The sequence below is a fragment of the Dipteris shenzhenensis genome, chromosome 12 (assembly GCF_047967505.1).
Source record: "Dipteris shenzhenensis isolate YYH24624 ecotype China chromosome 12, Dip_SZ_1.0, whole genome shotgun sequence".
Lineage (NCBI taxonomy): Eukaryota > Viridiplantae > Streptophyta > Polypodiopsida > Gleicheniales > Dipteridaceae > Dipteris > Dipteris shenzhenensis.
In genome coordinates, this window is record NC_141607.1 from 13,692,628 (window position 1) to 13,717,170 (window position 24,543).

The 24,543-nt window shown below is 42.7% G+C and overlaps 1 protein-coding gene across 1 annotated transcript in view; it reads right to left on the reverse strand.

The window, feature by feature from the left end:
• LOC147895842 (protein ESMERALDA 1-like) overlaps positions 1-14,880 on the reverse strand; it is a 33,884-nt gene extending 19,004 nt beyond the window's left edge. Inside the window, exons 1-2 of the mRNA XM_087382420.1 lie at positions 13,925-14,880; positions 1,500-1,575 (exon numbers count right to left, since the gene is read on the reverse strand). Of these exons, the coding sequence (XP_087238546.1) occupies positions 1,500-1,575; positions 13,925-14,287 (439 nt within the window). The 5' untranslated portion in view covers positions 14,288-14,880. The remainder of the gene's footprint in view (positions 1-1,499; positions 1,576-13,924) is intronic.
• Positions 14,881-24,543: the final 9,663 nt, after the last annotated feature.

Sequence of the window (24,543 nt, forward strand, 5' to 3'; positions counted from 1 at the left end):
TCCTGCATAGCCCTTCGTAGCCCCCTGTCTGGTGTTCCAGCTCAGTTTGTAGCCACCTTGTCTAGTTCTTCGTCGCCTCCGCCTCCGCCCATAGCCTAATACAAGTAACTTGAAAGGGTGAAGCTACTAAACGAGCATCAACACCCATTCTAAAAAGCTAAATCATAAAAATATCAATGGTAGCATTATATCAATATCAATATGGCCATATCCATCATCGCTACCACCAAATGTCATCAGAGTATAAGACGACATCTGGTCTAGTATCACAGCTGCAGCCCTCCTCCGTGTAATCTGTGTATCCGTTCTTTGTTGAGTGTGTCGTGTCGTCGACTCTGGATCATGTCCATGTCGCAGCCCCGTGGGGTGAAAGCCTATGTGGTCCGGATGGAAGAACTCAATGATCATACTCTGAGAAGAGTCTACTAATGTATCTCGTCCCTGTCTCTGTGATCTAAGCTAGCTATCTCGGTATCTGACTGTCTCATGAATGTAAGCGGCCAAAACAACTCTGGTCCGAAAAAAAGCAGGATAGCATCCCGGAGCTATCTCTGAAGAGACAGAAGTAGCACCACTAAGCATCTAAAAATGAAATGCTCCTCTGACTCGATCTCCTCTAGATCACATAAGGTGCATATGCATCTCTCCCTGTGTACTCCCTTAACTCAACCACTCTCAATGCGGAGTCAATGGGAAGAAACTCGGAACTGCCCGATAGCGATCCTCAATGAATGGAGAGGGCTTGTGAAAGATGGGTGCTTGTTAGTGTGTTTGACCATGTTCTCGTACGACCAATGTGCTTCTGTTGCCCTGCTGTTAGAGTTGCAGAAGGAAACGGGGAGGAAGAGAGACACGAATAGCATAGCCTGAGCAGCTCTATATATACAAACAGCTTTAGACAGCTAGTCATGGCCTGGACACATTTTCTAATACCTTTTTTGGACATTCAGCATGTCCAGCACTATATCAATGGGTAGAAAGATAATGCCAACTTCCTTAATCTCGAAATACCAACCTAATGTCCTTTGAATGCGCTCAGTGATATAAAGCTACTATGCAGATCTCTTTTATTTGCTTGTGCTGAACACTCGCCACAAGAGCATGTTGCGATCATATGCAAATGTATAAAGCTGCTACATACATGAGACAATTCCTGTCATTGTATCAAATATAGAGTAATTGCACCAATCACCCCGACTACAAGAATTACAAGCGCATCGTCCCATTACACACATTTTCTGACATGAAAGCTCTATCTTATCCTCCTAATACTCAAACAAAGTGCTTTAAGAAACAGTTCCACTAGACAATGAGCTTCAGTTTCAACAACAGTTTCTATGACCTAATTTCTACAGACAAACAGTGCAACGGACAGTTCCTATTGCAAAAAATCAAGCATATCAACTAATCTATGGAACATTTACACCTATTAAGTTGTCATCAATTCAACTTCAGAACTGCTGAGAACTTCATTCCTATGAAAGGAAAGAAGAAGATACCTCTTACAGATCTTGTGCGGTTGATACAAGGTATCCAATGCTCCCCTTTCTTAGGATGCTGCCAGGCTTCCACAACCTGCAAACACAGGGATAAGTCCACAAGAGCCCTACCTCAATACAAAAGATGCATGAAGCAGCAGACTTTCATACAAAATTGCATCAATAAAGAATGCCTCTCTCAAGACCACCTGGCAATAGTTTCTATATTGATATGCTCTTCAGTCCCAAAACGAAAACACTCTCTAGAGTAAAGGAGAGCCTCTCAACTTTATCATAATGTCTTCGTGGTACTAGTCTCCTCTTTTTGCTCCCTTTACCTTGCATCTCTCCAGCTCCAAACTGCCCTCTTACCCTTCGCTCTCACAGCTTGATGTTCTTCTGCACCCCTTCTTATACAAGAGCTCAGTTGATGGACAGTCCTAGGAGTTGATACACCAAAATGTCTAGAGATGTACCTAGACAATGCTCCTTTAAAGATGAGCAACCACAATGCAATAACAGCAACCGCTGTTAGAAAGTGATGTTTATGTGGCTTGAGATATAGCCTGAGATATACTACGGCTATGTGAATCCGACTATTTGTCATTCATATTGGTCATTTTACTTTTACATGATCTATAACGGATGCAACACTCTCATATTATATTGTGGCAATCCAGGCTGAGAATTAGAAAAGAGTCCATCACCTGGACTTGAATTTTATCAGATGGCATTTCTTGGAATAAATAACCTCCTCCACATGGCAAATTAAAGCAAGATTTCCAAACACTAGAAGTCAAGGTGCAATTGTGAGTAAGAGAGTTGTTTCTTTCTAGTTATCAAATATATACCTAGATGAATCCAAGAACATTCCCAAACTCATCCTCTAAAAACACAACATAGTGTAGTTTCAATCTCACGATAGTCACTCATAAGATTGAAAACCATAAACTCCATCATGCATAGCAGGGACTAGCTACTATGACATCCCCACTGATGTCATCAGTGCCCAGCAGTGGGTGTAGACCATAGTATAAAAGTATGCTCTCAGACATACAAATCCACACACCCACACATACTTGAGCATCCATTTATACAAAGTCTTCCTATTGAGTTTCTGTCGGCACTCCGGAGCTGAAGGGCAAACTCAGCCATGATGAAGGCTAGCACTAAAGGAGAAGGCTAATCAAAAAGTAGTCCAAATCTCTTCATTCAAGCTACAACTGCTTGTGAAGTCTTAACGATTTTATTTTAGTCTCTCCCAAACGGGCATCTAAATCTAAATCTAGCTGATAGGGCAACGCACCATTTAAGATAGAAAGAATTATCGCAATACCAGCAGGCCGCAACTTGGACGAAAACTTCACAAGGTGAAATTTGCATGTTTGCTAATACGGCAGAAGCATTCCCAAACTCATCCTCTAAAAACACAACATAGTGCAGTTTCAATCTCACGATAGTCACTCATAAGATTGAACACCATAAACTTCATCACGCATAGTAGGGACTAGCTACTATGGCATCCCCACTGACGTCATCAGCGCCCAACAGTGGGTGTAGACCACAGTATAAAAGTAGGCTCTCACACATACAAATCCTCACACCCACACATACTTGAGCATCCATTTATACAAAGTCTTCCTATTGAGTTTCTATCGGCACTCCAGAGGTGAAGGGCAAACTCAGCCATGACAAAGGCTAGCGCTAAAGGAGAAGGCTAATCAAAAAGTAGTCCAAATCTCTTCATTCAAGCTACAATTGCTTGTGAAGTCTAAACGATTTCATTTTAGTCTGATTTCATTTCTAGTTATCAAATAGTCTGATGTTTAACTTTTCTAACCCTTGTGGAGATCGTTTGTAAGTCTTCACTCTTCAAATCAGATCCCCATAATGTGCTCATGTATTGATCTATGGATCAACACAATTGGTGATCCATGGATCTACACACAATTGCACCACATATTTTCTTTGACAAATAATTGAACCACGTTTGGGAAACAATCATAGACTTATGATTCCTTTGTGCAATTAATATTTTGGAGTTCACTAGTATGCAATTGTGTCCAAAGATTAGCTAAAGTAAGATTGTCCTCTTTCTCATATATAGTCGATATGTATCCTCCGTTCAATGTTCGAATTCCCGAAAGAGGGGTTATATTATTTGCCTAGAACTATTTGTGTTAAAGCCTTTTGTGATTGCTTCAATGTGGTTTTAAAGTGATCAAGTTGACACTGACAAATTACCTAAGCTAACCATGTCGAGGTGTAACACTCCAAGGTGACAAATTCATGTAGGCATCACATATTACCTAGGGTGCATAACCCTGGAGGCTAAAGGACTGTGTGCTTGGGAGATCTAGACTTTATGATACATTCACAGTCCTAAGTTAGCCTATTGGTACTATACATCATCTGGTACAACAATCCACTTGCTGATACTTCAACAAAAGGTACTAGAACAATAATCCTACTGATACTGCCACCGGGGCAACGTCTACTACCCTGCTTGGGCCCCTGTATCTCAGAGATACATAGCCCCCTCTCAAGTCCAAACTAGTACACTGTCGCCAAATCGATGAACTTCAGTGCTCCAAGGACAACTGGCAAATAATAGCTCACAAGGATCAACCAACTGTGTCTGGATTCCCGCACTGACAATATGCTGACCCATCCAGATCTCCAGTAGCTCATTAGACAATAAATGCAGAGCAGAACACTAGGAGACTCCCGGTGGATCTGCCAAGTCATAATGCCCAAACAAAATACATACTAGTAACATACTACCACCTGAGTCAGCGGGCAACTTCTCCTACCTGAAAGCCTACCTCTATGATAGACTCCCTTCCTATTACACCTGACTAGGAGGTCCCATTGCAAGAAACAAGCAAACGATCCTCCATCTGGATCCGGAAAGCCTACTGGCAGACTGCAGTGCATCCTGCCTTGTGTGACTAAAAGGTTGAGTAAACATTGTCGCGGTGGTAACATTGGCCAACTGGTTTTTGGGCCCCTCATCGTTCCTTTGGGGAAACTGCCACCAATTATGACCTTTCCGGCCACATCGCTTACACGTACAGGATGGCCTTGAGTGCTTCTCATTCCTCAACTGTCAACTGCTTTCTGTCTTTCTACTCAGCTGCCAAAGCCTCACACTGACTCTCATAGGTACGATCTACAAAATGCTCCTCTTAGTCAAGCATCATCAGGACCAATACATCCTAGGTTAATCATTCATCCTTCCATTGGTTATCAAGGATGGATAGAAGCCCCATCCTTCCATTGGTTATCAAGGATGGATAGAGGCCCCCTTACACGTACAGGATGGCCTTGAGTGCTTCTCATTCCTCAGCTGTCAACTGCTTTCTGCCTTTCTACTCAACTGCCAAAGCCTCACACTGACTCTCATAGGTACGATCTACAAAACGCTCCTCTTAGTCAAGCATCATCGGACCAATACATCCTAGGTTAATCATTCATCCTTCCATTGGTTATCAAGGATGGATAGAAGCCCCATATTAGGATGATAATTGGCACAATAGAGTTATGGCCATGTTCTCGGACGATATCTCCTTCCCTATCTGGAGGATCTCCTACTGAAGTTCCTGCAACTTCTTGTTTCTTGGGATCCAACAACCGCATTTGGACTTCCAAGGAAACCCTCTTCATGAGAGGTTCGATTATACAAGGACGCCAAGTGCTCCCATATGCTCTTGGCCATTGTCATGTGCTTCACATGGTTAATCATCTGAGAAGTACAGTTAAAAAAATGAACGATCCTACCCTTGCATTGACACAGTCCCAGAGCTGAGATAGGGTCTTGGCCTCCTTCAGTTCCAGGATGCCAAGATTGGACACAAGGGGATCTGGTCTGGCAACACCTATCAATATGAAATATGCTAGATCGTATGATTGTAACACAGACTCCATCATCACCCTCCAAACGCCGTAATTGAGCCCATCCAACTTACGATCAACCGGGAACATGGGCAACACTGAAATTCCAGTCTTGTTCTAACTTCTCTGCCATCTCGGACAAAGTCGCCATGTCAGGGAGAGAGCTGAACTGAAAGAGAAGGTGGATGGGGTAGATAGTGACAGAAGGTGGAAGAAAGGAGAGGGCTGGAGAATAGAATGAAGGTACTGACAAACCTGCTCCATCCCTCGGGAAGACCTCCTCTCTGATCTGAAAACACCCTTCAAAGTAACCCCTTGCTGGGCACCTGAACAGTCTACACCTCGCACACACTCCTCAAAGACACCTTCGAACAGCACCCTAAACCTCCTCTCTGTGTGCTGGCTCAACACTCCCTCCGCTCCTCGGGTCTCTAGCCAACTGTGGCTCTAATACCATGTGAGAAGTGTAGTGGAAATGAGCAGAAATGGAGAGAGAGAGAGAGAGAGAGAGAGAGAGAGAGAGAGAGAGAGAGAGAGAGAGAGAGAGAGAGAGAGAGCACCCCTCACACACACCACACTGAGAGGGAGAGAAGGAAACAAGATAACTGCAACTGATCTCTGGCAAAAGCCCCTGGGAAATCCCTCTGCACAACGGCCTGCTCAAGAGCCGGGAACACTGCTCAACAACCTCCACAACTGAGATGAACAAGGATGGAAGAACTGCTCCAGCCCAAGGCTGGAAGGACTGCTCTAGAAGACACCTGGGAGAGCTGCTCCAAGTGATGCACAAGGGGCTGGTCCATGCTGGAAGAACAGCACCATCAGAAGATGAAAACAAGGAGGAAAGGGGGCCTATATATAGGCAGCCTCCCTCTCCCTAGTCAGCTGATGTAGAAGGGGGGACAACCCCCTGCTGTAGGGGCCGACCAGCCTAGGTGGGCCGCCCCACCTTTTAGGGCTTCCGACAGCCCTATAAAGAGGGCTCACCCCCAGCCTATGGAGGGCTGCTCTCCAGCCAAGGTGGCCGACCGCACCCCCTGCTCCAAAGCGTGCATCTGGTGGGGCCTATAAGAGGTGCCTCCAATGGCAGCACAACAGGCCTGACATACCCGCACAAATCCGCACCCATCCTGGGATCCTCCATGGCCATTGTGGCAGCACATCACGCAGTCCTGCTCTCTATCCTCACGGGGGGGCGGGCACACCCACAATGAGGCCCTCTCTCTGGACTGACCTATCCTCATACTAGGCGGGCACTGTTAAGCCAGGCAATCTCCAAACGCAGAAGCCAGGGCCAAACAAGTGGCCAGAAAGGCCAAAAATGGCCGACCATTACTGGCCGACCAGAACTGGCCAACCAGAATTGGCCGACCAGAACTGGCCGACCTAGAATTGGCCGACCAGCTGGCCGACCTCATGGGTCAGGCCTATAAAAGGCAGTAGCCCCCTGGCTACCAGATTACTTTTGGAACAGGCTGCTGCACACCTGCGCTCCAACATCTCTGCCTCCTCTGCCTCCGCTCCTGCATCCTGTCCAGCATCTCTGCCTCCTCTGCCTCCGCTTCAGCATCTCCTCTGCCTCTGCTCCAGCATCTGCCTCCTCTACTTCCGCTCCATCATCCTCTCCTGCAGCTGCTCCAGATCAGCATCGACTTACTTCTCTATTGTTGCTGCCCTTCTTGCAGATCTGCAGCAAACCTTTGCTCTTCTAGCAAAGGTTGCTGACCCAGATCTGGTTCAGTTCCAACTTGTGGAGCTAGTGCAGAGCCCACTTCAGTTGACTGCTCTGGAGGACTGCTGTTCGCTCCATCCACAGTTTCTTTCGCAGATATCTCTTCTCTTGTATTGAGTTCCTTTGGTGATATATATTTCTTCTTCAGCTATCTTTCGTCTTCAGTGTTGTCTTATTTATCTCCAAGAACTTTCTTTATATGGTATCAGAGCAAGGTGTGCTTGCCGACACCTGAGCCTTGACCTGGAAAGCTTGGAAGATAGATCATCAACTGAAGATGTCTTCTCCTTCTTCCCCGAAACGATCTCAGCCCGAATCAACCTCTATTCAACCACCACCCTCATCATATGTCGAGAGAGAGTCTGCAAGGATCGAAGGTGATTAATACCTCTCCAAACTCTTTAAAGAATTTGCTGAATTTCAGAAATGGAAGGAACTTGAAGCAGGTACCCACACACCTCGAGCTTCTTCTTCTCCACGGCTTTCTCCGATACGTCAACAAGGACCTCTATTCAACTCGGAAGAAGCGGAGCAACATTTCAAGTTCGGTGCCAATGAAGAACAAGTATACCCTGACGAAAGAGGACAGGCCGGCATGAGGCCAATGGGTTATTCGACAATGCCTATCCCACAAGAATCAGTGCAAGGTATGTTGCCCTATCCCCTTGGTGCAAATCCATCTATTATGCAAGGCATAGGAACGAGTAATCACAAGGACACATATCCATACATGCATGTAAACACTCATAGACGAGAAAGGAGAAATTCGTCAGGCAATGAGTTTGCTTTTGGTTCTCATTCTTCCTTCCCTCCCATCCCTCTCATATCTTCCGCTGCCATCTTCCCTCCAGTGGCTTCTCATCCTCCATCTTCTCCCATGCCACTGGGCTCCTATAGCCTTTTTCCCTCTATCTCTCCTGCTGCCCCTTTTTCCCCTCTCATGTCGTATCCCGCCTCCCATGTTTATCCCTCCCCCCCCTCAGGGCCTTCTCCGAATCCTTTTGTTCCTCCGGTGGTGCCGCCTCTCCCATCTTCTCACTCCGCTCTTGTCTTGAGTCCTCTCATGCATCCACCGGTTGCTTCTCCCTATCATTCCCTTTCTTCCTCTCACCCGGTCTCTGCAACAGCCAAACATGCTTTTGCTGATATGACTCGTTTTAACGGTTCTAATTATACCACTTGGTCAAATCTCATGCGCCATGTGCTTGATTCTCAAGACTTATGGGAACTCGTTCAAGGTACTGAACCGCAACCTGATCCTCATGTTTATCCTTATCAAGTAGTTCGCTCGTGGCGGCATCGTAATGCCACTGCCATTGTCGAAATCATGCAAGGGCTTTTGCCTGAATTTCACTCTCAATTGCAGCATTTTGACCTTGCCTCTGAGCGATGGGCACATCTCACTGACCGCTATGCGGCCCGAGATCGTACTCGTCGCATCAATCTTGACCACGATCTCCAACAATTCCAAATCACTGCTACTGATGATCTCAAGGTCAAGCTGGCAGACTACCGGCGGTTAATTGCTGAATTTGCCACAACTGGTCCTCCCAAATCCGAGGATGACCAAGTTACTTTCTTTTTGAACAAACTCCCACCTAAGTACTTTAGTTTTATGCAGCAAATCATTTCTCAACCCTCCCTTCCTACCTTTTATGAGTTTGAATGTCAACTCTTGCGTTATGCTCGTCTCTACTCTCAGGTTCACCAAAAACATAGTGTTCCTGCTTCAAAGGGGGCTCTTCTCTCCGGGATTCAAAAAGATCAACTCAACTCAAGGAATCCAATCCCACTCCTGACTCCAATAATTCCTCTGGTATTAAACCCGCCTGACACAACCTTCCCAAAAAGAACTAGTTTTGTTAGCATTGCCAGAAAGTTGGGCATGTTGATGACGAATGTCGCTCCAAAGCCAAAGGCATTCTCCCACAACCCCCCACTACGACTCCTCTGCCACCTCGCTGGCACCCTAGGAATGGTCCTCCTCCACCTAACGCTGGCCCTTGGAGACCACAGGGCCATGTCACTAATCAGTTCACCCCATCCCCTCCCTTCATCACTCCCGAAGGCCTGTCTGACTGGTCCACTGGAGATTCTCTAGACTTCACTTCCCAGGCCTTGATCCATATCACCGAGCTTGACTCCTCCCCATCCATATCTGGATCAGCATTTCATACTCTACCATGTGGCCATAAAGCCCCTTGGATTGTGGATAGTGGAGCCACTCATCATATGACCCCTCATCGTGATCTCTTCATTTCTCGCCAACCGGCAACAGGGGGAGTCCGCTGTGGCAATAACTCTGTCGCTCCTATTCGTGGCGTTGGTTCAATCAAATTTGATACCGACAAAGGTCCCAATCTTGCTCAGTTGGATCAAGTGTTTTATGTCCCCCAATTAGGGGTCAATCTTCTTTCCGTCCATCAACTTTGCCTTCTTGGCCGCGCGGTGCTATTTACAAAGACGCATGTCGAAATCATAGATGAGACATCGGGACTCCTTTTAGCTCAGGGCGAAGCCCAACCTCATGGTCTGTACCTCATGACACATTTTCTTGAGACTCCCTCCAATACCGGCTCTGAGTTTTCATCGGCTTCATCGTCTTGCTACCCTGAAAGATCCGACTGACACAGAACGGTTGTAGCATTATCGTCTGGGACATTTGTCCTATGACTCTTTATATGAAATGTCTCAGGATCATTTGGTTGATGGCCTACCTCAATTATCACGAGCCAAAGATATTTGCCATCCATGCCAATTAGGCAAACAAAGTAGAACTCCTTTTCCTCCTCATTCCACTTCTCGAGCCAGTGAGATATTGCGTCTAATCCACCTTGATATTAATGGAAAATCTCATGTTTCTTCATTGAATGGCTCACAATATTTCTTCTTAATTGTGGATGATTACTCTCGATATCAATGGGTGTTCTTCATGAAAGAGAAATCTGACACTTTTTCCTTCTTTGCTACTTGGGCTCGATTGGTCATGAATCAAACAGGGAAGCCTATTGGGATTGCTCGTAGTGATAATGGTGGTGAAATCATTTCCCATGAATTCACTCACTTCCTTCACGAGCATGGTATCCAACGCCATCTCACATCTCCGAATTCGCCCGCCCAAAATGCTCGTGTCGAAAGGAGACAGCACACAGTCATGAACATGGCACGCTCCATGCTTTTTGCAGCCGAGTTGCCCGAACGTTTCTGGCTGGAAGCCGTGAACACTTCTGTCTATCTCCTTAATCGTTGCCCTACTGAGCCATCCCGAACATGACGTCTTTTGAGGCTTTCTATGGCTACCGACCCTCTATTTCTCATATCCGCATCTTTGGATGCCGCGCGTACACTCATACTCCCAATGATACTCGCGATAAACTAGAACCTCGTGCTGAACTTCTACTTCTCGTTGGCTACTTGGCTGAAGCCAAAGCTTATCGCTTATTTGATCCTCGCACAAACAAAGTTTTGGTTCGCCGTGATGTGGTCTTCGATGAAAGAGATGTTCTGAAAAATTCCAAAAAAGGTCATAGGAACAAAGTGGATCTTCCGAACAAAACTCAAAGCAGATGGAACCCTGGACAAGTACAAAGCTCGCTTAGTAGTGCAAGGATTTTGCCAAAAACATGGTATCGATTATGAGAAAACCTTTGCACCTACTGCTCGGTTGACATCCTTTCGCCTCCTCCTCACTCAAGCCGCTTATCACAGCTGGTCTATCTATCATATGGATGTCAAGAGTGCCTTTCTCAATGGCTACCCCGATGAGGAAGTCTATGTGGCTCCCCCACCGGGTTTTTTTCCTCCTGGCCATGAAAATAAGGTATTCCATCTCCGCAAAGCTCTTTATGGGCTTAAACAAGCACCTCGGTCCTGGTTCCACCGAATAGACACCTTCCTCAAAACTAATGGGTTTCATTCCACTCCTTTTGATCCGAATTTATATATACATCAATCTTCAGAGGGGGTCTGCTTTATCTTACTTTACGTAGATGATCTTTTGCTTTTAGGCTCTACCACCACCACACTTCAATTCATTAAAACACAACTCAGCACCACATTCGAGATGACCGATCTCGCTCTTCTCTCCTATTTCTTGGGCATGGAAGTTGTCCAGCATTCTGGTGGTATCTTTGTTTCTCAATAGAAATATGCTCTTCAACTCCTTGATCAAATCATCCCCCACGAGCCTAAGCCAACTGCCACTCCCTTGAATCCCACAGTCAAGCTCTCAAAGGACTTGGAGTCTCCTCCCTTTGATGAACATCTCTATCGTCAGGTTGTTGGCAAGCTACTCTGGCTCATTCACACTCGTCCGGATCTTTCTTACTCAGTTTCTATTCTCAGTCAGTACTTTAATGAACCCAAGCACACTCATTGGCATGCATGTATTCGTATCTTACGGTTCATACGTGGTACTTACTCTTATGGTTTACATTTCAGACCAGGACTAACACTACACGGATACACTGATTCCGACTGGGCTGGTGACTCGGACAATCGCCGTTCTCATGGCGGCTACATTTTCTCGTTCAGCTCGGCACCTGTTTCTTGGTCCAGCCGTAAACAAGAAACTCTTGCTGGATCTTCTACTGAGGCTGAATACCAGGCCTTGTATGATTGTACCACAGAGGCCATATATCTCCAGCAGTTTCTGGCAGAGCTACACTTTCCTTGTACTGAACCAATGGTCCTCTACGTCGACAACAAAAGTGCCATCGCTCTCGCCAGCAATCCCATTTTCTCCAACCGCACCAAACATGTTGGCGTACACTTTCATTTTACTCGCGAGCAATATTAGGGTATTTGTTTTCTCATGTCTCGCATGATGTATTTTTCCATTGAGCTTTTCTCTCGGCGTTCCTTTCATACTTAATAGAAGTCCTTTCTTTGGGAGGAAAAAAAAGAAAACCCCATGTCCAGATTTTAGGCCATGAATCTGGAATTCAAGGTAAGGGATAAAACATCTCTTACTGTCGCTCCATTCAATGGTCGATAATCAATGCACAATCTTATTGAAATTGTCCTTTTTTACAAGAAGTGGCTCACTTGCCTAGGGACTCTTCAAATGTTGCACCATACCATCACAAACCATTTCTTTTACTTTGTGATCTGCGCATAGTTGCAACTGAAATCGACCGGCTGTCTCTAATTGATACTTCAAGTACTATGTCAGCATATATATTATATTTAGATGAATCCAGGAAAATGTCCTCTAAAAGCACAGCATAGTGCAGTTTCAATCTCATGATAGTCACTCATAAGTTTGAAATCATAAACTCAATCACGCACAGGAGGGACTAGCTACTATGACATCCATTTGCAAAGGTCTCTAGGAATTCTGACAGCATTTAGTGTATTTGTAGCACAAGAGCATTAATGGAATCAATATCCTAGATGCACAAAAGAACTACGAGAGAAAAAATATATATATATATATATATCACTTCAAGTCATGATTGATGACTCCAGAGTCTGGTATACTCACACAATTCCTTGTGGATGACTTGGTACCTACCTACACGTGCTTGTAGGTACACATTGAGGAAAAAGCCACATCCAAGTTTACAAATATGGTACGGATGATGCTAAAAGTTTCACTAAGACATTTTCCATATCCATTTCGAATGGACGGAGCTCACTAAAACTACTTCAAAGAACATTGTGTAAAGCATACTATGTGAGAAACAAGGAGCTCTGAGATATGGATGATCCCATTCTACAACTTGAGCTTTAGCCTTCTACAACTTCCATCGCTCTATGTTCTAATGTTACTCCTCGAGGATTAAGGTATGTGGCCAAGCCAGGAGGCTTTAACTTATTCAAGTCTTGGAATGAGTCACTAGAACAGTGCCACCGACCTGTAATGGGAGGGTTCGTGAAGGACAGATACCAAGAAAGTGCTCTGAACTCACATCCCTAGAAGGTTAACCAATCTTTATCCTCTACTACTGTCAAGCGCAAATGCCTTTAGCTCTTCCATATTATATGTAAGCTTATGTTGTCAACTTTATATTGTTCGTGATTTATATCATTCCTTAACCTGTTGAATCGAGGTGCCTATCAAGTACCCCACAAACGAAGAAAATAATGAGCCTACCCAAGATTAGTAGAAAGCAAATAGACGCAAGGGAAAAGCTTGAGTCTTATCAATACACGCATAATTAATGCTTCCGAAATTGGATTGGGCTCATTCGCCCCTTTCATTTAGTTTCAAACATTATCAACTTAGAAAACCAAAGTTCTTGTCGTTATACTTAATCGGGGAACATTCCCACGATGGCACGGGGGTTTTTCATGAGGCGTCGTATAATGTATATGAAACACTGAAACGTAGACTCCCCTGAGTAATTGACAGCCATAATCACGGCAGGAATAAAAATTTGGCACTTTCCTGTAATAGAATATACTAAGGGTCCTCAGCACATGGCTGGTTTAAGATGGGAATAGGATGGGTTTGTAATTCCAACGCTAAACGGAGTGGAATACGCCATAATTTTTCCCCGTTGTGAACAGACCCCAAGGTATTGTGTGGGTTTGTATAATTTGAGAAGCAAATGACCGTGTCCATCGTATTCCCATAGTAATGTCCACTGGGTTTTAGGAACTGAACTTTTGTGAGCAGTATTAGAAGCAAACGAGCTAGACTGCCTCAGAAAAGGGCGTTTCAGAGTTCTAAACGTCCTCTTTCGTTTGGAATGGACCCCTTCAAATATGAGGCGCCACCCAAAAAATTTTCAAAAATCTCTACGGCAGGTGCCGCTAATTAGTATGTTTCCCAACCCATCATCATCGCCACCAACCTGTCAAGATGACAACTCACCCCGTAAGAGCCGTTGGCTTTCTGCATTTCCGGCCAAAGGCGCCTGAATACGTCAGGGCTGCGATACGCGGATCCTGGTGGCGCATTTCTGGCAACTCCGGGCACTTCAAAGGAGATCGTACCCATGTAGACAAGCATGCCCGAGATGTAAAACAAGGGGGCCAAGAGGAAGAATCCATGGCGCCTCAGCAGCAAGGAGAGGAGGAGGCAAACGAAGCGCTGAAAGAAAGTCCGGGGGGGGAGCAGGTGGGGGGGCATACGGCCACTCTTGGAACGCCCATATCGCAATCGGGGGGTGAGGAGGCGAGGGGAGGGAGGGGGGGGCAAGCGAATGTAAGCATGCATAGGCTCAGAGGGCGGCATCAGGGGGGGAGGAGGAGGGGAAGGATGGTGGGAGCCATGATCAATGGTGAAGATGCATGGAGAATGAGGAGGCAAAAGGTAAGAGCTTGCAAGATCTGGCTATGGAGGGATGCAAGAAGAAGCTGGGAATGGAAGCTGAAGCTCTGGCTATGGAGGGATGCAAGCTCTGGCTATGCAAGCTCTGGCTGTGGAGGAATGCAGGCTCAAGCTCTGGCTATGGAGGGATGCAAGCTCTGGCTATGCATGACTATGGAGGACTGCAAGCTGAAGCTCTGGCTATGGAGGGATGCAAGCTATGGCTGTGCAAGCTCTGGCTATGAAGGAATGCAAACTGAAACTCTGGCTATGGAGGGATGCGAGCTATGGCTGTGCAAGCTCTGGCTATGGAGGAATGCAAGCTCAAGCTCTGGCTATGGAGGGAGGCAAGCTATGGCTGTGCAAGCTCTGGCTATGGAGGAATGCAAACTCAAGCTCTGGCTATGGAGGAATGCAAGCTGAAGCTCTGGCTATGGAGGAATTCAAGCTCTAGCTATGCAAGCTGTGGCTATGGCGGATTGCAAGCTCAAGCTCTGGATATGGCGGACTGCAAGCTCAAGAAGAAGATGAAAGATCTAAATTGACCACATTAGCTTCGTCGGATTCCAAACCCCATTCCAATCCACTTTTTTTTTTTGCCCTTTTGGCCTTTTTCTTATTTATTTGCGCTTTTTACCGGCTCAGCGCGCCACGTGCCGGTCTCGCCACGCCCTTTACCGTTATTGTTTGGCCCCACGTGGGCCCTCCGTCCCACCTGTCATGTCCGTGCTGGCAGTGCAGTTGGCAAACAGTTGTCCTGCACACGCGTCCGTGATTCCCTCCTGACACGTCATTGGCCCACGTGGACCCCGCCCCACACCTAATGCTCCATCAAACTCTTCCATGAGGCCCAGTTGGCAACCATTTTGTGTCCTTCATAACCTCCCCTTTTAGTCGCCACCTTCGCATGAAGCCTCTTTATAGAGTCGGCCAAAATCATCAAATTTGGCAACCTTAATAACCTCCTCTTTTTAGTGATGAAATGGTCACTTCGCCTTCACTTGAACCCTCTTTTATAAGGTCCCCCTAAAACCCCGTCCCCATGGACTAGTTGAGCAAGGTCCCCCCTGCAAATCACTTTCGTTGGCCATCAAATGCAGGAGCATCAAGGATTCAAGGGACTTAAGGCCCCATGTAAAACCGAAAATCACGAAAACACTCCATGCATTTCAGGTGGCAACCAGTGCCAACCTGCGGTGGTATGGGAAGAGGGTGACGCCCCTAGGGCAAGAAATCATGACAAGTCAGTAGCTCACCACCGACACAAACCAACCATAGCCCAATTTGGGAGCAAGAAAGACGGAGTATGAATTTCGGGTTGCCAAGCGGTGCCAAGAGACACCCCTTGAACTGGCTCGTAATATCCGTTCAACGCCCTCCACAGAATCCGCAAAACAAGGATGTGCCTAGTTTCATGGGTCCTCACAATTGGCTCAGCATCTTCAGTCGAGTGGAGTCTGCCGCGGTCCATGGGGACTGGCACTAAATTTTTTGAGAATCCGAGCAACCTATACCATCAAGACGTTACACCTATTCGATAATTCTTCTACCCCTATTAGGAGTCTTACAATTTGAATTCCCCTTTCGGTGCAATTGTGGCAAACCCCCCGAAAAACAAGGTTTGAGTTTTTAACCCTAGTAGGAGTGTATGCAATGGCCAAAGCATTCAACACCTTCTTTGCCATCTCTTGAAAATCAAGGGATTATATTCCATTAGCATGTGTTCAATTAGCTCTTTAGGTATATATACATGGTTTTATGACTAATGCTTTTCTTAATTGTCAGTATGTGCCATCTTTTTGGATGGCTTATTCCCAATTTCCTCAAAATTGGAATCTCCATCGTAGCAGAGCTCTAATGACTTGCCACCTTATTTTTAAAAGGTTTTAGTTTGTTTGTGAGATTGTTAGTTATTTAATTAGCAGTTTACCAAGTGGCAAATTACACTATCTAAAGGCTTATTAAATGAGCTCATATTCTTGAAGCTATTGTTAGCCAGGTCAAGGGAATCCTACAAGACCTGGTGTGGGTGTTGACAGAAAAGGATCTAGTAGTTAGTAGGAACCTACTGATGATTAGAACCCATTACAACATAGGCTGAGGGTGAGTAGCCCAAGTTGTTAGCCAATTTTTGTATTTGGTCTTTTCCTGGCTTCACTAGCCCTATAATATATTCAGTAAGTTTAATCCCAAAAAAAAGAGAGCTCATATTTTAGTATGATGGCACATGTCAAGTATAAACATTACACTCTTTAGCCTTGCTTCAGATGTACTTACGTAACAATTATCTTCTTCCACAACAAATGATCTTTTTTCACATTGCAGTGCTTAGTAGGGAAAACGGTGGTTCAACTACCTTGTTTAATGATTTTCAGCTATATGCTTTGTTAATTACAATTTGCATACCACATTTGCGGGCTTTTTCCATTCCCTTAGTAGATAGTTCATTCAGGTACTTATTTCTAGTCAAGTTAAGCATGTGGGCAACTACATAACTCTTCTTTACATCAGCTTTAAATCAAACAATGTGCGTGAGTCAGAGTGCTCCATTGATTCAATGTGCTAAATTGCCTCTTCGAAACGTACTCCTTTGGCTAGGAACTTGAGTACATAACTCATAAATTTTCAAGTCACATCAAGTATATAGGCAATGAAGACCTAACAAAATTATTAGTGTTGAAGCATTGTGGTGACAAGATAAGCTTTTAACTTTTTATCAACTTTAATATAAGGGAGGTGCACAACCATCATGCTCAATAAATGTTGCTCTTGCTCATCCTTGAAGCATTTCACATGTTTGCTTAAACTATTAGTTTTCGAATGCAAGCAAGTAAAAAAGTCACTTCATATGACTTGTAAGAGAGATATCACTATTGTCCCTCACTACTGAAAATGTGGCTATCTTACTAAGTTGAGCAACTAAGTGAACTTTCAACTAGCTGTTTAATAAGCAATTCTAGGATAAGCATTCATAGGTTGGGTTAATGCAAACAATAGGTTATAGAAGGGGAAGGAAATAGCTCCTCTTGTTAGTGATGGCTTTTGAATGATTATGTACAATGCATGTGGACTACTTACCTTATATGTCTCGTGTGATAGTATCCTAATGTTGGGATAGCCATCATGTGAAGCATATCTAAAGAAGGAAAAAGCACTCTTCAATGATTTTTTCTCGAGGATGTTTCCTAATGTTCAAGCTTCTCCAAAGCATGGAAATATTAAAATAAGATTTGACCTAACATCAATAGGGGTTCCTAGATTATCCTTGACATGAATTAATGGATCGAGGGAAGTCCCTTTGTTATAATCAAATTGTAGGCTCTTCTAATATTGTAAAATTCAACCACTCCATTCAACTTACATGTGTGCATTGACCTCAAAGAAATATCATCCATTTGTTGCCTCCACTTCTATGCGTGTTAGCCTTTCTATTTGACCCAATTTTACATAAGTTGAAACTTCAATACAAAAGCATCCTTTTGAGAAATGCAATATAAGGATGCTAAATAACAACTCATAATGTTATGTCACACTATATACTCTCCATAATAGGTAGCAATTCTATGCTATCTACTCCATGCGTGTCTTTTCATCAATTTGAATTCTACACTATCAAATCTCGACTGGTCTTTATCGGGTCTTTACACCATATGCAAATCTTAGATTGGTCCTAAGAGGTCATATTTCATGTGATATGCACATATGCATGTCTTTTTTTTGTATGAAAAGGGAGAGAATCATCCACTTGGTGTACAAAAATGTCACCTTCAACTCTAAACCAACCAATCATGAAAAGTTCAAATTCATACCTTAGGTGGAGGGCCTATTGTGCTAGAGCAACTACATGTCTACGACACAAAAGGGAGCCCAATACATAATTGCAAAATGGTCCCCTTAAAAGCAAAGGCTCTTTCTCATTTTGCAATAATTAGGTGTCACTAGCAAAGTGACGGTTCCAATCGTGTCAAAACTCTAACATTACAGGGTATCAACACTTTGCATCTTGGCCAATGAATTTGAATTGTCTTGATACTATCAAACTAGTTGCCTCTAGGCATGTAACAGGTAATATTTTTTATTTGTATGGGGTTCTCTAAGTTCCATTCAGCTTTACTTACCCATATGGTAAGTGTTGTAACATGTGCAAAATTTAGTGATAACTTATCATCAAGTTGTAATTGTATTACTATGAGTGACATCATTTTGTCGGTCACTCTTGCTTGTTGAGACCAACTCATATGCCATTTGAAGCTACTGCACATGAACTAAAATACAAACAAAAAGAAAATCCAAAGAACAAATTGAACAACCTTTAATAACAAACCATTATCATCATGTGGTAATCATATTATTGTGGTTGATATTAATATGTTGGTCACTCATGCTCGTTGAGAACACGATTGACTTCCTTTAATTTAGTGTCTTTCACCCCCTTGAATCCGTCGTTTGATTTTTGCTTTAAATTTTTAGAATTCTAGCTATCATTCGCAAGAACCATTAACATGATCAAACGCCTTCATTTTGCTATTTGTGAAATTGTTGCTTTGGATACTTTTATGGAACCTAGAGGTTGACTTTGGATGATTTAATCCTTTTGCTCCCTCTAGATCCTCTTGAGGTTTGGATTCATTCTCGTCTCTTGACTCTTTTGCCGGGAGCTCCAAGTTGTATTTTTAAGCTTTTGTACTTTATGTTGGGTTTACACTTCTGCTAAGGTTTCCCACATAGTAATATAAAACATTACAAAAAGAAAGCCGTGTGTGTGTGTGTGTGTACATGTGCATATATGTGTGTGTGCGTGAGCGTGCACATGCATGTGTGCATGTGCCTTTATGGATGCATGTGGGTGCATGCATGCGCATGTGTGTGCACACACTCGCATGTGTGTGTGTGCGTGCAAGACATGCAAACCAATTTTCTACAATATTGAACTTTAACTCAACAAATTGTAACAATATAAATCAAATTCTAAGCATCATTTTGTATAATAATACAATGCTTCAAATTGTCATGCGGTATTTCAATCGAATGGTAAATTTCTTTTTCTAATGCTTTCATTATAGAACTTTCCAAAAATCTAGATATCAATCGAGATAATATTGATTATATAAATACCCTGCCTTACTCATCGAACTTTGTGAAATTTGTCATATTAATTGAAGGAGAGATACTAACCTGCCACCATCCACCATCCACCATAACATTTTGTTAGAAAAATATATGCTATGCTAGGAAGGAAGGTTTAGAATGCATCTCCCCAGTTGTTATCCATGTCACAACTAAGTATAACAAAATTCACATATAATAATGTTATGTCTAGTGAACATCTGTTCGGTTTTGTCTTGTCATGTGATTCGACTTTGCAAATACATAATACTGGGTATGCCCAATTCTATGTGTCATCAAATGTACCTTGTCCAATGCCATTTTGTTGCTTGATTTGATGTAGAAGTTGTTGATGATTGTAATGACGTCACTAGACAAGATGCATTTTCCAATATGACATCGCATTAATTGTTCAGTATGTATTTTGAATGTCCAAAATGTTAAATGCTCATGTTTAATCATGACTATGGGTTTTAATCCATCATTTTGGGATGATCGAAGCATGCAAACTAGAATCACAAACCAAGGAGGAGAAATCTATCATCTATAAATAAAAATAATTATACATGTGCATAAAAATAAATAAATAAATAAATAAATAATACTTTTATATATATATGTGTATAGCAGATCAACCAGACGTGGTAGATAGCAGAGGTCGCTGAGCCATGAAGATGAAGTCCTTGTCAGAGTCAGAGCACATGGAGCAGCACAAGACACTCGGGATCATGCTAAAAGTTGAACCACTCTTTACGTAACACTAGGATATCATGCATAGAATGGTCGACTAAACAACTTAGAAGGAGGAGTGCAAGACAGGCCGCTAGATAAAAGTGAAGCGAGACCTTGAGCCAGCTAGAGGATCTACCAACAACTGAGGATCTGAGAATGAACAACAATGCCAATCAGGGGGCCAACTAAGCTGCAACCTCCAGCAAGAAGACTGGGCAAAGTTGTCTACACTTTGAACACCTACCAAGATGGAAACTTTGAGCACAAAAGAGCGAAAGTAGATGCCAAGCTGACAACAGCAACGGCTCCCCGATTAAGCAATCTACTAGAAGCATAGCAAAGGCAAAAACTCAAACCCTAGCAGCGAGCAAACGGAAGCATCAATGGAGATAAGTCCACGACCATTCTGAAGGAGCATGCACCACGTCAACAACAAAACCATTAAACTAATGCCAAAGCCCTTTAAGCATACCTACTAGCAAGAAAGAGGTCATAGAGTCTTTTAGTTTGAAAGTAACAAAGCTAAAAATTAGACACTATGGTCTAACCAAAACATAGTGACACGAGAAGGAGGTGAAACACTATGCGCCTACTCAGTCGACCACTAACAAAAATAATTGGCACGTTAATACTACAAAGCCCAAAATGTAAATATGTAACTTCTTCTCAATTGATTTTTTAGGAAATTGTAAACAAATGCAATGACTTTTTTGGTTTACTAGACCCAACAAACTTAGTGTTCTCTAGCAATCGAATACTACACTTTAGACTGCCTCCATTAAGCTCGAGAGCTCAAACAGGATACACGAAGCAACGACCACATACCACCCCATTCTTTTGATAAAAAATTAAATTGTTAGCTTAATGTAATTACACTACTTTAAATCAATCAAATTTCTTAAAGAAATTCAATAATGGGCCCTTGAGCTCTAAATCAATTCTAAAAACCTTAATGAATTAAAAATTAAAGAAGCACAAACTGAAGCATGAAGCCACGACCAACAACCATCCTTCTTTTGAAGTTGCCACTGCACTCTCTAATATAGCAAATTGACACATGATTAGCCAACTTGTTAGATTCAAAGACATAACATAACAAGTTAATTGAGCTTTTCACAAAACCGCACTAGTACTAACACTAAACCAAAGCCTAGTCAACTAACAATAGCGTAAAAGTAAAATTAAGATATAAAATGAACTCTCCTCCCCATTAATAACTCATCTATGCTAATCTCTATTAACAATTTGAATTGGAACCAACTCACCTTGAGAGACAATTAAGAGTGCATAGCATCAATCAAAACTTATCACCATCTAAAAGGACCTAACTTTAAATGAAGAATTTGTACATATTAACAAAAAATGGGCACATACTCTAGCCTTCTTTTTTATAACCAATAAAACTGAAAATCAATCCCTTTCAAAGAGAGTCACTTGAATACAATCTACCCTAAACCTATAATCTAACTTTAGAACTTTCATATACTACCAATAAACTAATGTCAACCAGCAAGCTAGACCAACCATATGATAGTCACTAGAATGTCCATTGCTAAACTTAGAACATTATTAGTCAAAGAAGGAAATAGTACATCTATTAAGTAAATACCTAATCATTGAAAACAATCAGACAAAGTCTCAACAATGGTAAAGCACCCCAAAATAGGATGACGTCTAGTAAACCTCAACCAAGCCAAAAAATTTGTTCCATGGAACATACAAGAGATCAAAAGGAGGAGACTGACGTCAAAAATAATGTTTAAGTAAACTTGATAAATATCCCTTTAAATCCAATCAAGAGGCTTACTTTAGAATAGCCATTTCAGACCACCTATCATTTACTAAACATTAACCAAAAAGCACCCACAAAGTAATTAAAGACAAACAAAGCAACTGACTGTAGTCAGTAAGATGATCAAAAACCACAAATCCAACCATATATGATCTTCGTGTAGCAAAGAGTGGCATAGTAATATATAGATGAAATATGTTTCTGGAACACTTTAAATTGTTCACAATGGATATCATGTGAAAATTATCTGACGTTCACATAGTAAGCATGAAAGTTTGTTGAACTTTGCAAAGATTCATAGGGTGGAGTTTGATCCATCACACCCCATGAAACACACTTGGTTATGGTCTTTTGTAGTTGCATTGCAATCTCCATATTTTTTCTACATACCATTTTGAAGTTAGTAGTATCCTGGAATGTCTTTTTAATTTTGATCTTGGCTTGTGTGTGTGTGTGTGTGTGTGTGTGTGCACACGTGCACGTGTACATGTGCATGTGCGTGTGTGTGTGTGCACATGTGTGTGTGTGTGTGTGTGTGTGTGTGTGTGTATATGTGTGTGTGTGTGTGTGTGTGTGTGTGTGTGTGAGAGAGAGAGAGAGAGAGAGAGAGAGAGAGAGAGATTTTATTAAAGTCTTTCAAAGACTAAAGGGTCTATGAGACTGCAAAAAGATCATATACAACCTTGATTGGTGGAGCCACTAAGTAGGCCCTCACACCCATGACAAATACATCTTAGGTGACTTTATGTACTACATCGGTTATAGATTGAGTGTCTCCAGATCTACGTTAGTGTCCTAGCCAATTTAAATTCACAGATGAGAGCAATGCCTTCACGATAAGCTGCCCATTTGCCATTCTTTCAAGCTTCCCACACTTTTTGAAGTTCATTAGTCTTCATCTTAAGCTGTTGATGGGTAAGATCTGCTACCGCATCTTAGTGCCTTTCAAGGCATTGGCTTGGCAAAGAATTGCCAACATATCCTCTTGTGTCTTGAATGTGACGATGGCATGATTTTGTGATGTGTGTTAGAATGCATCGATTAATGTAGTGTCCCAAGTGAGCATGGGCGTGGCAGTCACTATATTGTCAAGGTATTGCTCAATCAATTTAAATCTTCACTTCATTAAATGCTCTAGGAAACCCCCAATCCACATGTTAAGTGCAAGCTTCTCTACGCACACATTCTTATGATGACGTTGTCAGGCAAAGAATTGCCAACCTATCCTCTTGTGTCTTGAATGTGACGATGGCATGATTTTGTGATGTGTGTTAGAATGCATCGATTAATGTAGTGTCCCAAGTGAGCATGGGCGTGGCGGTCACTATATTGTCAAGGTATTGCTCAATCAATTTAAATCTTCACTTCATTAGATGCTCTGGGAAACCCCCAATCCACATGTTAAGTGCAAGCTTCTCCACACACACATTCTTATGATGACGTTGTCATACGTCAAAATTATGGATGTGATATATAAGCAATACAAGATTGGTTAGATGCTAAGAGCGGGAGAAATATGGATGCCATTGTTTTTTAAGTTGTGAATGGGCACCATAAGGCATGTAAAATGCCTTGATGAACCTTATAGAGCATGGGATAAAGGGATAAGTATAGATGACTAGATGATTTTACAAAATTCTTTATATAGAGGGTTTAACTCACACAAGGAATGAGGACAATTTCTCATACTTTATATAATCAAGGGTGGATGAAACTATGGTTTTGAGGGCCATGGTTAACTTATTGTAAATAAAGTGAAGAGTTGGGTGGAAATATATAGGCTATAGTTGGCTATTATTGTGCTATACAAATCTGGCCATGCAAACCTTCACACAAGACTAATAGAAGCAATTTTCTCGGTGTCTACCTTGGCTCACTCACCCCGTCTTGTTTCCACTCTCTACATGGTCCATGAGACATTGGCAATTCGACCAAGAGAACATATATATATATATATATATATAAAAGAGAGGCCCTTTTTTATTACCTTAATTTTATAGCTTTCTTGCCCATGCAATGTTGGTGATTCGACCAAGGTATAACATGCATCACCGACTGGTCTTACGAACTGGCTAAGTATTTGCGATCATACTTTTTTATGAGCTAATCTATGCTACATAGCTCCTTGGATCCTCAGCCACCGCCACAAAATACACTTCGAGTGTTAGATGGGTGACAAATTCTTCCTCTATGACTCATATGAGGATCGGCTGCCATGTTCAGGACCAGTCTAATGAACAGCTACCTTTATTCACTATTATTATTGGTAGAGGAGAGTCTAGCACCTTTTGCAAAGTCTATTTTCGTTGAGATACTAAGCTATGATCGGTATTGAATCCACTTATATAGCCTGCGGGATATGATGCCATATATGATTTTCTTAGAGTGGCCTTTTTAAAGGAGCATAGAGTTTGCATATATATGATGCCTGCAAATCAACGCTTACAAACGAGTTCACATTACAAAGTTGATGCCAAATCAATCTGTTGGTTACAGAGAGATCCAAATTGATGCTTGCAAATAATTTCACCTTACAAGTTAGGGTATGCTT